The sequence below is a fragment of the Pygoscelis adeliae genome, unplaced genomic scaffold (assembly GCF_000699105.1).
Source record: "Pygoscelis adeliae isolate BGI_AS28 unplaced genomic scaffold, ASM69910v1 Scaffold42, whole genome shotgun sequence".
Taxonomy (NCBI): Eukaryota; Metazoa; Chordata; class Aves; order Sphenisciformes; family Spheniscidae; genus Pygoscelis; species Pygoscelis adeliae.
The window spans coordinates 9,650,749-9,667,615 of NW_008824283.1; the positions used below are offsets into that span (position 1 = coordinate 9,650,749).

The 16,867-nt window shown below is 40.9% G+C and overlaps 1 protein-coding gene across 1 annotated transcript in view; it reads right to left on the reverse strand.

Annotated features, from left to right (window-relative positions):
- The window catches only part of RAB31 (RAB31, member RAS oncogene family), a 39,049-nt gene that overhangs the window by 6,086 nt on the left and 16,096 nt on the right, over positions 1–16,867 (reverse strand). Inside the window, 4 exon segments of the mRNA XM_009318589.1 lie at positions 8,053–8,162; positions 13,160–13,266; positions 15,171–15,199; positions 15,202–15,238. Coding sequence (XP_009316864.1) covers positions 8,053–8,162; positions 13,160–13,266; positions 15,171–15,199; positions 15,202–15,238 — 283 coding nt within the window.

The following is a 16,867-nucleotide window of genomic DNA, read 5'->3' on the forward strand; positions in this document are numbered from 1 at the left end:
AAACCGATGACTGCTCTGTTAAGATAGAGTCAGCTCAAAAGGTCCATGAGAGATTGAAATCTTCTGTTGCTTAACTTAAAGATGACAAACTAGACCATAAATAGAGTCTTTTCTCCATTTTGCAGAGCAGGACACGACTAGCCAGCTTGCCAAAGACCACCAACAGCACATCTTAGGATTCCAGATGAAACAGTCAATCGCACAGAGAAACACAGATGCGCATACATTTATCTAAGAACTCTGCAGCTGAACTGGTGAAATGAGGAACTTCAGGATATACTGAGACAGTATGAAAGTTCCATATGGTTCCCCCTTGCTGGTATTTCTATGGCGTGAGGTCCGCTGACTGCAGGTTAAAAATTAGATTTTGCACTTGTATTAATTATATGATTATATATTTTGGTTTCATTTCACTAACGTTTAGACCATGTTTCACAGATTTTGTGCAACAAAACTGTTTGTAAACATGCACCTCTACACATTCGTGCAGAAGTCTCGGTGTCCTCCATGACCTCATTCCAGTAAACACACCATGGCCTGTAAAATGATAAGCGTCACAAGAGACTGCTCAAATGTAGGGTTACAGAAATTGTCATGGTTCTGAAGTGAACCATCCAGGCTAACAGGTGGGAAGCACTAAATCAATTGCATCTCCTCCTTTCTGGCATGTTTGAGTTGGGCCAAAGCAGTCCAGGATGAAGGTCAGAGTCTTCTCCAATGCCTGATAGAGTTCCAACTCCTGCTATTGAATCTGTGACTTGTTAATGTAAAGAGATTAATCAGCACTCTGGGAGTTGCGCCTCTGAGACTGCCAGAGGCAAAGAGATTGGGAAATGGGAGGGTGGGACAAGAGGTAAACAAAATGGGAGGGGAGAAAAATGAAAACTGGAGCAGGGAAGCAAGAGAGACAACAGGGACTGGGTGACAGCTCTGCAAGCAGAACCTGAAAGCAGGCAGATGGGGATTGCTCTGCTGCAGCTGGAAGCACCATGCATCATCACAGTAATAAAATCTGCTCTCTTTGTTCCTTTTTGTACTGCGATGCTCCAGTTACAAGCTGTGACATCCATTAGCTCAGAAAAATCAGGCTTGGCGTTGGGCTTTTTGGTTTTGTTTGTTTTTTTAACATGAAACTAGTTTCATCATTGACCTGTACAAGACTGTCTGAAAGGTTGGAAACAGCCTTAAAGCTGAGCGTAAGGAAAAAAACCTGCAACTGGTTACCATGCTGACAACGGGACAAACACAACAGTGCATTGAACAGATATTTGTTTAGTGTGGAAACAGATGTGATGTCATCAGCCCGAGCTGGCACATCCAGATGATGAAGTCCAAGTCCAAAAGAAGCACAAGTCCTACTATCTAACACAACTACAACAATTCTGCTAAGGGTAAGAGGCAAGACATCACAGTGCTGCACGGTGGCCTTCTGTGCATCTCTCCCATCTGTTCTCTTCCTGAAAATCACGTACAACTTGATATTTTTTAGGGGGCTGGAGGAAGGAGAGATTTTCGTTAGTCCAGGATGTGAAATCCATGGCTCACCTGAGAAAAGGCAGACTACTTCAAGTAGCGGTACAACAGCTATACAGTGGCCAGAACCTCCTCCTAAAATTGCTAGCTGCATCACAGCAAGGTGAGGCCCTGCAAAGCATTGCTCTTTATAAACCTCGTTAATAAAGCACAGCCATCTGTGAAGGCATGGCAGAATGAAGCAGGCACATCTTATCCCACAGTTTTGGCATTTGCATAGAAGACTCTTTCTGCACCTGTAAGACTTATGACAGTCACACTTCTTATCTCCCCAAATCCTTTCATCCTTTGAAACCAGTTTCCCTGGTATTTTAGAAGTTCCCCATGTCTCTCACATGGCTTATAAAGCTTGGCCCACTAGTCAGTCTCTAGTTTCTTTTTCTCACCCATACTTGCAGTGAAGCAGGATTTCCCCAACTGACAGAGATGATTGCTGTTTACTTCATGTTATAAGTTTTCAGGCAAGGTAGCACATATTTACAATAAAGGATATTGCATAACTAAACATAGATAAGTTGCAATTATTTTAATACTCCTAATAGCATATCTAACAGCATCTCCATGCAAAAAAATAAAACTGCTTTTTTTTTTTTTTAAGCAGAAGCATAGAATGCTGACACTGAATTTCTTGTTGGGGAAGCAGAAATACAACTAAATTTTGCTCATTTAATTAAAATCTGCAGGAAAAAAAAAGAAGATTTAAAGCTTACAAGCATCAAAGTAAACAACAGAATGCCTAATGACTTCAATTACTAAGAGATCCAACCTTGATTTGAGGTCCTGCTGTAATTAACTTTGGGCTGTTTTGGTTTATTTACTAGTTCATGTTGAAGAGCTCTCCTGTGGTTGGAATCCAGGACCTCATAAGTTTAACTTTAAGAGTAGTCCAAAGGCCAGTAAGTTTTGTTTCATTCATGAAAATTTGAAAGCAAGAGGAGAACTAATCCTAGAACACAGGGAGCATAAACTGTAAAGAATATAATCTCAAACATAAGTTAGGGCAATGTTTTTCCATCCTTTCACAGGTGAACACTCCCTACAAAAATTCAGTTATGAGTTTGGGCTGCCTTAAAAATGGTGTATCGGCAAATATATCGGCAAATCAGCAGATAACAGGATGAAAACCACCATACTCATCACTCACAAAGCTCAACAACTGTCCATCTGCAATTCTATCCATCCAAGTCCATTCGAGCCAGTGCAACCATCGAATGCCCGCTGGAAAGGACCCCTCCCCGTTCCACAGACAGATATTTCATACATTCCTCTCTAGTTTGTGCAGTATACAACTGGTTAAACTGTAAACTCTAGAGATTGGGTTTGGTGGTTTGTTTTTTTTTTAATCTCCCAGTATTTCTAGGAAACAAGTATTTGGGTTACATTAAATATTCAATATACGAGCTGCTGGCAAGGCATCAGAAAATCAATAGCTTCATCCATTTATAACTGAGCATTTACCACATGAAAGGTTGTATCCCGAGACAGAAACTCTCTGCTCTAATTAGGAAGCCTCATCTAGGAAGAACATCCTTATCTGGATTTTTAAACATCAAGACAGTCTCTCCTCCTTGTAGTACTAGCATCAGTAAGACCGAGTGTGCTAACAACTCTTTAGACACTTTCCACAGAGCAATTCTGATAATCTTATTCCTCAGTTCCCTCTCACCTTTGACAGAAGATGCTGAAATGCTTCAATCTTGCCCCCTTTGGTAGCACACCAGTCCTCAACATTTGCCAGACTTCAAAAAATAATGCATGCCCACCATTTGTTTCTTTTGCTTAACACAAGTTTATTTCATATTTCACTCGGCTAGGTATTCTTCAGCGGCTTACTCATCCCACTGCCTGTTTACCCTTGGACCTGCTGATGCAGACTGGTATTGACCTGGGCGGTACAGTCTCAGCTCTATCTGATCTTCAATGTCCTTTCCAACCTAAATGATTCTATGATTTACAGAGGATGGCTTTTATGTAATCTTCTCTTTCCTATCTGGGGCACCTTCACGCTAAGGTAAACAGGCAATACACAGGCTGAAGAGAAACAACTGGGCGTGTACTAGATTTGAATAAGGTGACTAAGGCTTATTCGAGTTGTTAAATGAATGGGTGTCTGAGAATTACGAGGGCGTGATTGCTACTAAATGACAGTACACTTGGGGCAGCTTGTTTAGTCACTGAAAACCAGCCAGTTTTAAAGGGTAAGCTGCCTTCCCAAGCACAAGCAGTGGTCAGTGGACTAAAGTCCCACAACCGAGAAGGGGCAATACAGAACTGGTATGCCCCCTGCACAGGCACAACTTCATACTGTATTATACTGCTATCATATAATACATTCCTGGCATATTTGCTGCTGCTGAAGTATAAGCCAGCAACAAGGAGCCACTGTGCCTATGATTCTTCTAAGGCTGGGAATAAAAAATTAATAACATTTGATCCTATAGACACTCAGCTATTAAAAAAGACCTACTGGAACACATGAAAAACCACTATAGTCTTAAGCCCTTTTTATGTCAAAAACCTTTCAAGACAGACATCGGGAAAAATTTAGCCCAAGTGGGGAATATACAACTGTACTAAAAATATTCTTTTCTTCTTCGCAGAGAAATAAGACAGCCATGTGATGTTTCACGATCACAGCAAGCCTTCAGTCAAGCGCTGCTAAACATAACCAGGGTAAGTGTAGTGGCTTGCCATCTGAAATCACAGGGCTACAACAGACAGCCAGGAGCTGCAGCCCATTACGCAGCTCAGTGAAAACTCTCCAGCACGGAGAACACCAACGTTGCTGACTCTTGTGCTCGGTCTGCCTTCTCAGCCTTATTCGCCTGAGTACACTGACTGCAGAATCCCTCTCCTGCCAGATTTGCCCCATCTTCAAAAAAATCAGAAACTTTTACTGATTCTAGTCTTTCACGTCTTGTATTTTCTTGAGAAGAATTAAGGACAATGGATTTGTGTTGAGACTGTGTTATTAAGACATCCCTCAAAGCACTCAAATCCTCAAATCCTGGGAGAAACTTATTTTTAAAAAATCTTTTAAAAATAGTGTAATATAATAACCTTAGAAATGAAGTTATCTGTCTATAATCTCTATAATTTTTCCAAGATTTATCTGGTTGTCACCAAAACATCCCAGTTCCCCTTTTATTTTCCGCCTTCTTTGTATCATTATGCTGAGTAAATCTTCCCATTATATTATTTCACTCTGTTCACAACATTTTCCCTGGAAAAAGAGACAGTTGTTAGACACCTTAGGAAGGAAAAATGATTATGTTAAAATACCCCTGGGAAACGAAAAGCATAAGCAAGCAGGAGGTAATTTTTTTAGCTAAATTAAAATGTAGTCTACCCTTTCTGTTTGGGGTATCAATTTCAAGAAGGTTTTTAATGGAGAAATTCTCCACGCATGTTGGAATATCCTTCCAAATCCAGGCTGTAAAATAGGCAATACATACAATCTACCTTCAAGATCCAAGGTAAACTGAAGTTGCCGTCTCCCTGTTCGGAGGCTGGGGAGCTGCACCATGCCCTTCTACAGCAGCACAAAGAGAAGGGCACGAACTCTCGGGCAGCGTGAAAGCAAACTAAAGCTGCAGCATGACTTCTAGGGCACCACACAAATAAAATTAGTCAACAGGGTAGGAGACATGGCTAGAGAGGGACTTCACACACTGAAAAGGCAGAAATGCTGCCATGCAACTTGGGCATAAACAGACTTTTTTGGAAATTGCACAAAGACTGAATTGGTGTAAAACATCAGAAAGTTATCCATACCCTCTGCCCAGTCACAATCATACTAATTAATTCTCCTGCTAATTAAGCATTTTTCACTTGGTTTCCACTATATTTCTATAAACATACACTACCAACTCTCCCCTTTCTCTCTGCTGAGTACTTGATAAGGTCACAAGTACATCCACTGAGACAAAATATTTCTATATATAGAAATAATTGCCTGTGGAATTAAGTGCACTTGCCTGGGTATCTAGTTCATACTAAACTTAATTTAGCTGATTTTCCTTGTCTATTATATCCATTATTAGGGACAATGTATGCTGCCAGCTGCAGCATTACCTATCAAAGACGGAAACTAATTATCTAATTACATGGCAAGGATGAGTTCCTCCGCGAGAACATTCACAACCATCAGACACAGACAATCTAGTAAACTATCACAAGGAAGAACCGTTTCCTCCAGACAGCCATGTTACACACTCCTTTTTTAAAGGAGGTAAAAGAAAGGTAGCGTGTTCTAGGAATATTGGTTCTTGTTAACCATTTTAAATACATCCCATGTAAGCAAATCAAACACTTGAACAGGCCCTGTCTCAGGCAAAGCGTGGTAGATAATATGAGCTGATTATGAATATGTGAAATAAAATAAAATAAAGACTTTAGGGAAACAAAGTTGAGTTTCTGGACATGCTGTCTCCTAGGCCTCCACACCCCAAAACAGGATTCAGGGAAAGGAGGAACCACCAGTAGTGGAAGAGGATCAAGTCATGGAACTCTTAAGAAATCTCAACCCGTACAAGCCTGAGGATGCAGAGGGAGCAAGCCAATGTCACCGCAAGGCCATTCTTTATCATCCCTATTATTTTTGAAAGGTTGTGGAGAATGAGGGAGGTCCCCTATGACTGAAGAAAGGTGAACGTTACATCTGTCTTCAAAAAGAGCAGTAACAAGCCATGGATCTACAGGCTAGTTAGCCTCACTCTGCTTCCTGGGAAAACCATGGAGCAAATCCTCTCAGAAGTTGCTTCTGAGCACATGAAGGTGAAGAAGGTGACCGGGACCAGTCAGCATGGACTTACCAAGGGTAAACCATGTCCAACCAACCTGGTTGCCCTAAATGATAGTATGACTCGATCTGTGATTGAGGGAGAGTGTTGGATGTCGTCTACCTTGACTTTAGCAAGGCTTTCGATACTTTCTCCTACTGCATCCTGGTATATCCAAGTTGGGATGTTATAGTCTAGATAGGCAGACTGTTAGCTGTGTGAAAAACTGGCTGGATCATCAGACTTAAAGGCCAATGGTTAACAGTATGTAACTGGCCTAGGGGTAGATACAAGTGGAGTACCTTGCTTAATGCCTTTTATCAGTGGCCTGAAGGAGGAAAAAATATGCACCCGCTTCAACCCTCAGATGATACCCAACTCAGAGGTGCATTCAATACCCTTGAGGGCAAGGCTGCTGTTCAGAGGGCCTTAGGCTGGAGGAAGGAATGGGCCAACAGGAGCCTTATGTGGTTCAGAAAGGACAAATGCCAAGCCCTGCTTGTGAGAAAGAAGAGCCCCTGGCTATGAGACAGGCTGTGGACTGGCTGCCCGGGAAGCAGCTCTGCCAAAAAGGACCTGACGGCAGCAGGCTGAGCACGAGCCAGCAGCGTGCCCTGGCAGCAAAGACGGCCAACAGCATCCTAAGTCATACCAACAAGAGCCAAGCCAGTAGATCAGGTGAAGTGGTTATCCCTTTCTAGATATGGTCTAACACAAGCTGGGTAATGCATCCAGTTTTGGGCCCCACAATACAAGAAAAATGTTGACAAACTGGCGCAAGTTCAGAGGAGGGCCACCAAGACAGTCAGGGGGCTGGAGCATTTGCCCTGTGAAGAGAGGCTGAGGAAATGGGACCTGTTCAGCCTGAAGATGAGATGACTCTGGGGGACTGCAGAGCCGCCTATCAGTACCTATGGGGAGGGCTGCTAAGACGACAGAGCCAGGCTCTTTACTGAGGTGCATCCAGGACAATGAGGAATGGTGGCCGAGAATTTAATCAGGAGAGGTTCTGACTTGATACACCGAGGGGGATGCCACTGTGAGGACTATTTAAACACTGGACTCAGCTGCCCAGAGAGGTTGTGGAACCTCTGCTCTTGGGCCCAGCCAGACAATGGCCCGAGCAACCTCGTCTGAATTAACTATCAAGTCTGCTTCGAGCAGGAAGTTGGACTGAAGGTCTCCTGAGGTCCCTTCCAGCCCACAAGGTCCTTCCCACTTGCAGCCAGAGACCAAAACTGGAACCCCTAGAAGGCAAACTGAACAAGACATTTTTTCTTCTCCTCATGAGGAATGTCAGTCTCATCTTGTTTAAAAGACCTGGAGAGAAAATATTTCTTTAAACGGATTCCACTGCAATGACTATTTTCTACTTATCATAGCCCTCCAGGCACATTTCTCAACATTTAAGTCTTTATCAACATGATGATAAGATCAACAGTATCGCCTCTACAACAGCAGGCTTGATCTGAAACAGAAGATGTGACCCAGGTCAGGATTTATATACAGATTTAGAAGGAAGAGGCTTACCCTGTAGCTACTATCTACTATGTTTTGCTTTGGTGTATTCAAAGTCATTCTTAGTTTACATCTGCATAAAGAGCAGCCATATTACTGGCCCGGTGGATTTCTTAATGTCCTTGGGAAAGAAGTTTTTAGACCCGAAACAGACAGCTATTTTCAGAAGACCTCCAAACAATCACAATTAGTTAAATAAATAAATGGCACATTTACTTACTTATTCCTTGAAAAAGTTCTTCAATGTTAACAGCATTCTTTGCACTGGTTTCAACAACAATTGCGCCTATAGATTCTGCATATTCTTTGGCATCCTTCATAGGAACCTCCCTACAAAAAAAAAAATTTACAAATAAAAGAAACAAAATTTTCAAGAAATAATTTGGAGGGGGGGGGGGGGGGGGAAAGGGAAAAAACTTTGGCATTCAGCCAGATATTTCATTCATTTTCCTTTTAATTGCCTGAAGCCTAATCAGAAAAGCATTAGTATGCTCTTCTTCCCTGCAAAAGTAGTACTATCTTCCTCCTTCTTATGGCACTTAGATCATTGTATTCAAAATATCAAAATTTCACCAGTGAGCGATCTGCAGATTTCTTGGACTTGCTGCTGAATCCATGCCTTGAAAAAAGGAAGATAATTTAAATGACAGCCCCATTTGTTTGTTTTTTAAACTTGACCCCGATAAGAAAAGCATTAAAACACTAGAGAAAAGACATACAACTCTGCTGATCCAGGCAGCAACCAGCACTGTCCACACCAAGTGTTCAAACAAGTTAGGGTACGACTGTTGTGGAAGCAAATGATAAGAGCATCGTATGTCGAAGTGTTTGCAAGCAGCAAAAACACAAGAGAGATTCTGAAAGAAATATGAAAGCCACTGACTCTGAGCACATTGGCAAGAGCAATCTGGGAGTTCCAGATTCACTGGGGGAAGACAACTATTCTGTGCCATGTCACCAAAGTGACACCATCTTAAAATCACTGGTAGAACATCCTCATTTTGTAGCCAATACTTCATAGGCCAAAAGCTGGTAAATGCAGTTTACAACATGCAAAAGACCTCTGCTTCAGATGCAAAGCAAGCCCCATGCTGACCTTGTATCTGCCTGAGCCAGGTGGCAAAGCTGAATCTGTCTGTGTCCGCTGCTGTCTGTACCCACCGCTATTCCTGATTTTTGAGCAACAGCTTAGAATCAGAGACTGAACATGCTAACAGGCACCCAAGGTACACCCGATCAGGGGAGCACATGTTGAAACACCAGGCTGCCAGCACTATTTTTCCTCCAGTTGTTCAACACATCAGCTGGTATGTTTTGTGTGGCTTTATAGATGCCGGTTGCACACGCAGAATTTGCACCAACTCCTTCACCCCACAACTCCGAAGTACCAATCCAGAGACTCCTAGTACAATTTCCTCCTAGTATGAGTGCCCTGGACTTTAACGGAAGGTACCTAGGTGGGAGCACAGCAATGCAATTTCACAATTAGTTTATTGTGGCAATAATAAACTATAAAGGCAATAATAAAATATAAAGGCATATATTTTAAATAAATCAGATCTGCTGCTCATGGGAAACATGCAGAGAGGCAGAATAACTGCCCGATTTATTACAAATGGTTTTCAAAAAATTAGCCTGCAATTCCAGCATCTGGATTCAGAGCTTGTTTCCATTACTTGCTTCTTTGTATTACATGTCTTTTGTGGAAGACACAGGGAAGGCAGCATTCTCCTACTGTTTCTGAAATGGCCCGTTGGCCTTTATTATGAAAGGTACCACCATCTGCGGATGGCCCTGGAGATAAGAAAAAAGGAACTTAACTATCTAACATAATATTCAAACAACAGTAAAGGAAGAAATTTGAGAGCATAGGGTTATGTAATGAAGACTTTCAACTTGCTGTAATTTAGATGAGAAAGCAAACTTCGGGCATCAAGGAAAAGGTAAAAGAGCAGCAAGTGATAATATTCCAAGGAAGCATCACAAAACTTCTTAGCCTTCTCTGATGACATTTCTAAAGGAAGCCTATAAATGTCCACAGCACGTGGGCAATAAGCATCATGCCATCCAGTGCTGTCGACACTGAGAAGGCTGCATACATCAAGTGGAGTTATCATAATCTAGATGTCAATATTGCTAAGATGCTACCTTGCCAAAAAGGAAAAGCACAAATGCTTGACCTCTAAGCCGAGAGATGAATACATGCAAGATGGGGTGAAGAGGGAAGAAGGCAAGAACCATCAGTGGAGTGCTGAGAAAGTGTTATTCCAGGGCTACAGGGAAAGTTAGAGGAATACCTATTCTGAAAGATGTAAATTATTTCATTTTAATCTTTCCAAATCATTCTATTGATTTAATCTCCCTTGAGATTTTCTGAATAATTACTGAATAAAGAACTACTCTGGATGCATAGAGGGAAGATCTGAGCATGAAATTCTGCTGAATTCTCTTAACCAAGGATCTGGCATTTTCCAGTGAACACAATTTGCTAAGAAGGTGCACCATATTTTTAGGGAAGTAAACACTTCTTAGTTGCTGTTATGACTACTGACTAAAATGCTCAAAAAATATTTTGGGCACTTATACCATTTTAACATTCAAGTCTCAGCTCCAGTCTTTGAAACTACTTTTTAATGACCTGTCAGAAGGACAGGACACATATTAGAAGGAAAAGTCTACTACTATTACTTAAAAGTATGCCAAACACTCTACAGTACTAGAGTTGACAGTACCGTAACAAAGATGAGGATTTATACTAAACAAAATTGCCTGTCTACCTGTAGAAATTTCTTCAAAGTGGAGAAGAAATTTATTTCAACAGAGTGCCAAAAACTGCTGATAGCCTATTAACAACACTGAGAAAAGCAGCATGACCCCTAAGTGTCCCAAATCCATCTTGGCAGCTCAAAACCAAATTTTAGATGCTAAATGAGGAGGGTAACATGGTCAATGATTATGAGAAATAGAGCCAGTCTTTTCCCAAAGGAAGATAATCAGTTCTTATTGCTTCCATTCATTCTTCCTTACATTAATCTCCTACAGTCTCATACAGATGGCAGAATCAAATCAACTTGAACTGGGTCAGCTTGTCCTCTTTTCCATCTATTCACGTTGGTCTTAAAAGCAGCTGTCTCTCTGATATCCAGCAAAACATCTGCCAGAAGTTCTACAAAACCAAAGAGAGATGCCAAAAATGCATACAAACAGCAGCTTGCTCCTGTGTGCTCACATCATCTTATTTTTAAATACTCTGTGCATGTGTATTTTCTACTTATTGGAAACACTCTGATTAATTGGTGACACATTTCGCCTAAGATCATTTTTACTGAAGCAAATTTGAAGACATAAAGCAGCCAGAAAATGCATACAGCTGCATGTATTGCATAAACAATCAGATTTTTGGAAGAACTGTGAAAACGTATCACGTACGAGATAGATTTTGGTGGAAAAACAGAGAGCAGACTCTTTGGCTAGACATCACTGGATGACTTTAGAAAGAAAAAGAGCTGGGGGATGCAGAAAGAATAACTGCATGAAAAAAGTATTCTCAAAACTATTCATAATTATGCAGAGAAAAAAGCCCCCTCCTTAAAAAAAAAAAAGAAAAAAAAGAATGAGACATTAGCTTATGGAGGACAACGAGGACCATGCAAACACCAGAACATTTTGTGCATGGAAGAGCTGTACTGGCTGAACAGGAGCAAGAAACAGATGATCAGCAATCAGTAAAAAACAAGTAGTGTTTGAGAATAACATGGTGGGAAGATCACAGTCACTCTGTGAGGAACCCCAGTATTCTCCCAACATTTCTGGGGTGCAGGTTTTTCTTCATGTCCCCAAGTTAACCTGCCTCTGGTGGAACAGCATTTACAAGCTTGCTGCCACAGCAGATGCTACCAAAAGCAGGGGGAGGGCTGGTTATGGATTCATTTGCAGTTGGTGCCATTTGTCACAATCTCCAAACTTATTACCCTTGATTTAATCAGGCAATTGTATTGCTGGTAACACTTAAGCAATAAATTTAAAGTGACTCTCAGGGCAACTGAAAACTCCCATTTGTGCTAACTGGTTTAGTTTTATTTTTATAATCATCCTTTCCTCTTTTTTTCTACTTCATATTTGGAAACGTTTTGCTTTGTCTTATAGAACTCAGTTTCAACATGCTGAGAAGCATATCACAACATCAGGTAGGAGATGCTGATATACTATCTGTGTCCCCCATTCTTAGCCCAACAGAAACTAGGAGTCTTCTAGCATCAGGGCTTGTTCAGGTCTTACAGAAAGCAGTGACCCACAGCTTTCTGCTGGTTCATGGCTGATGGGGGGGCTGGGGAAGGGGGAGAGAAAAAAAAAACCAACAAAAAAACCTCCACCACACCAACCCCAAAAACCCACACAGGTCCAATCCTTGTATATGCCTTGATTCAATAAAGCACTGCATCACTTACTTGAAGTTACACACGTGCTTCAGGGCTCTGGTGAATCTGGGCCAAGGTAATGATTATAAAACAACAGGGGGATCTATTTGAACAACCATGAGAGCCTATGAGATCCTAAGAGGAAAGCACCAAATACGGCCATTGAGTCTGTACTCACAGTTGAAGCAAGAAATAAGAGTCATGGACTGACGCAAAGGATCACTACTGCACAGCAGAATGTGCTTCCATTTCCAGAAAGGATAAATACAAATCCAAAATAGAGCTAACAAGCAGAAGAGTGACTCTAGCTTCACTTTCATCCCAAATAGCATCATGTCAGCTATTCTGCAGGAGGGCAGATTCAACCCTCCCCTCTTTTACCCAGGAGGTTCTTTGCTTCACGCAGGTGACCCAAGTTTTACTTGAGGTTTTGCTCCTAAAAACCCAAAAATAGACTTTCTACATCCACTACTATGGGACAGTTTCAGTTGTTGCAAAGCGCAAGTTCTCAAAGCTTCTCTGTGAATAACGTTATTCTACCTCAGGCCCATCCTTCTAGCTTTACATTGCTGGTTTCGCTCATCGCTTAATACAGTCTGCACCTTTTAAGATGAATGGAAGGAAAAAAAGAGAATACTTTTCCATTCCCAATGATTCAGCAGCTAAAGGATGTAGATTGTACAAATACACAGGAAGGGCAGTAGAAGAAAGGTTAAAAGAAAAGTACACAACTCAAGTTGCGCTGCTGCTGGTGAGGTTGTATATTGGTAGAACCACCGGTATTAGGAATGACTCAATACAGCTGACCAAAATTCTATACTATTATAACAACAAAACAAATTGGTTACCTGAAGGAAGGAAACAATATAGTTACTGCAATCAAAGCAACAACAAAAATGGATGTATTACCTGATATCAGAAAGATCACATTTGTTTCCAGCGATGGCCATTACAATGTTTTCAGGACCATGTTCTTTTAGTTCTTTCACCCATTTCTTCAAAGTATGAAATGAATCCTAAGTCAGAGAAATAACAAATAAGCTAACACCCTAGTCTCCATTAATGTATCTGCTTATTTTTTGAAGTTAGAGGAACACAGCTTTGACAGTATTAACGCAATAATAATTTTACAGATCACAAGACCAGAAGAAGATCGCTGTATCTATGTAATCTGCTTTTCAAACTTCAGGTCATAAGACTTCCTCAAATTAATTCCTGACCTTGGACACTTCCCCCTTTGCCCCACCCCCCAGAGCAGCACTGAATGTTTTTCTTAAATTTTCAGTGATGAAGAAACCACCACAGCTCTCAAGTTTGGCTAGTAGCTAATTTCCTTCACTTTTAATGTGAGGTTCATTTGTCTAATTTCAACTTCTGCCCAGTGGATTACCATCTCAACCACTGTCATATTTTTGGTAACATCCAGGAGAGCTTTCACAGTGACCCCTCCCCCCTGCATTTCCAAATCTGTGACCTGGTAAACCTCAGTTTACTCATTATGAAACCAAAGAGACAGGTGACAATTCACTTGGCTTTTTCCCTCCAAGTACAAAACTCAAACGCTTTTTGATGCTACTTACCTTTTAATAGGAAATTTTCTATTTCTTTACACTAATGATTTCTAATAGCATCAAAATCACTTTTGTTCCTAGAGATTCTAATTATAACGCATGGTTGAAATTATTACTGAAACTCCAAGTGAGCTCCTAAATATATTATAAACCATTTTTTCCCCTTCAGAAATGCACATAAGAGTTGTGTCTAATCAGCAATAGCCGTATCGGTATCACTGAAGGGAGAGCACTATCAGTCATTTGGGAAAAAAACATCCGTTCTGCTTTAATGATCAATGCTGAATATTAAGTATCAGAAAGTGAAATACACGTTGACCTTCCTCTCCTATTTTCCCCTCTTTATTCTGAGAGCTGTTCCACATAAACTTGGAGAAAGGCTGGCAAAACAAAATTCTATTCTTACAATGTGTTACGAGATCAACTGTAAGATATTTAAATCAAAAATAAGTATCAATCCAGCACGATTCACTCTTCCTCATCTTTTCTTGGCAAATTAGCAAAGGAGAACAGTACCGCTGTGCAACAGTGGCCACCATCATCAGCCACAGATCATTACACTAATGCACTGGAGAACCAACCCAGCCCTCTCAACCTAGTAGTAAATAATTCAATTGGCAGGAAAGGAATAAAATGCTAGTGAACTGTCATGACCATCCATCCATTAATGCCTCCTCTAACTCAGCTTTATCAGCAGGGGTTTCTTTGAAAAGCAGTGGAAGAATCATTTGGCTAGAACCTCCTAGCCTCCTCTGCCTGAAAAATGAGCAATAGCAGTTTAGGATCTGAAAATACAATTTTTATTCCAAATGAATAACGTTTGAGACAAAGGTCAGAGACTTCTTATTTCATTACTGCTTTCAAAGTTAAGACATGAGTCCTGCAATGCAAACGTGAGATGATATGCTTAGTTAAAAATAATTACTTTTAAAATCAGTAATATGCAAACAACTGAATTTCTGTTCAGTTGATAAAGCAGCCAGCTACTTTTTGTAGTAAAAACTCAATTCCATACAAAGAACATAGGCGGTGATGGTAGTGGGAGGGGGTATTACAGGATATTATCCTGTCTACTTAGCCAGAGGAAATCCAAAGAAACTCTGACCAAATGCAGTCTCCAACCTTTTGTCCAGATGAAGTTTAAACAACACAGAAGCAGAACTTTATATTTAGTTTTTTAAGGCAGTTGGACACCCCCATCCAAAGCTACACAAACTATCGAAGCATATAAACCACGCTGACATGAACAGGGATTAACATATAAATACTTCTACAGTTGTGGGTTTTAACTCCAACTCTGGCCCAAGCAGAGGAGTTAACGCAGGCGAAAAGTGTACAGAGTGTCTTACCTGTTTGGTGATATCATAAACTATCACAATGCTGAACCTCGGTAGTACATTGGAGCCAAGGAATGAAACTGTTAAAACATAACCCCCCCAACAAAACATATCATTAATAAATCAGAATTATCACACACTTTGTCAGGTCACAAAGACTTGCCACGGCAGGACCAGCGACTGCCTTTCATCCCATAGAGAACAGACCTCTTCAATGGTTGCCCATCTCTAATTTTCCTCAAATATCAAGGAAGCAGAGCTCCCTTATCTCCTGCTGTCCTTCAACGCACTGGATTTACGCAGTCAGCACTTATTGGTTCAATGCATCTTCTCCATTACAGGGCATGGACTCTGAGGACAAGTTTTGACATGAAGATCACCTACACTTGGAGGCCTAACCTGACAGCACATAGAGCCCTTCCCCTGGCAAACTGCAACATTTTGTTTTGTAGTTGTAACAGACTGGATTCAGCTTGGGTTTAATTTTTACAAAACATTGCAAATGACTTGGATAAAATTAATTTGTCAGAAAACTCTGAACACCTGTCATGTTTACTTATCCTATACTATGACAGATATTTTGAAAAACATGAGTTCTTGCAGTTTAAGTTACTCTTCAGCTTTTTGTTTCAAGGGAAACATCCTTTAAGAAAAAAAACCAAGCAATAAATATGTTTATTGTAACAACAGCTTGCCAATGAACAGCATAATTTTCATAATTTACCATGACTAAGCAGCTGATTTAGAATTTCAGCTTATAATTACACAGAGAAAGGAAGTCAAAAAGCCCTTCTGCTGATTCAACTAAACATAGTCTTAAGCAAACCAAAAATAATCACTCTTGGAAAACACATTTAGTCTCACTGTGCTCGTGCAGCCATTTTACAAATTTTTATTTGCAAAGTGATCTGCAAAAGCTTCATATAAAGCTGCAGCTAATAACTGAGGTCAACTCCTAAATCAAATGCATTATTAGGGCAGGGTATGAATCCCACTGCCCAGTGAACGTGCACAAATCCATGTGTTACATTGCAAACCTCTGCAGGTTTACTGGACACATCTTTTTCCTCAGAACTGTACTTACAGATTGAGCATTTAGACCTAGCAGCCTCCTCATTTCTTGCTGTTTCACGTGCAATGTATAAAGCGAGTTATTTGTAATATTGGTTCATTTGCCAGTTTGCAAGCTATTTATCACAGATCACACACTCCAGCTCAAGGTCGATACTTTCTCTTACAACAGTAAGGATGCACAGCAGCAGTGACAGATGGTCAGGTGCTGAAGTGTTTTGGGGAGTGAGGCAGGTGGGACAGCTCATTAATAGGAGAAAACAGCAGGAAGAAGGATGCGAAAAGAAAGAGGAATCAGTCAAGAAGTGCGGTCTGAAGAAAAGGGATCAGCCAAGATCCTGAGGGAGTTGGGTAGACGTGTGCGTTCCGGGCTTTTAGTGTGTGGTTTTATTACTTGCATGTTTAATGCAATAAATGCTTTCCAGAATTTTTAGGCTTCCAGATCATGACAGAAATTTCCGGTGTGTTAGAACAGAGTAGACTATTTCAGTTGGAAGGGACCTACTACGATCATCTAGTCCGACCGCCTGACCACCTCAGGGCTGACCAAAAGTTAAACCATGTTGTTAAGGGCATTGTCTAAATGCCTCTTAAACACTGACAGGCTTGCGGCATCGACCACCTCTCTAGGAAGCCTG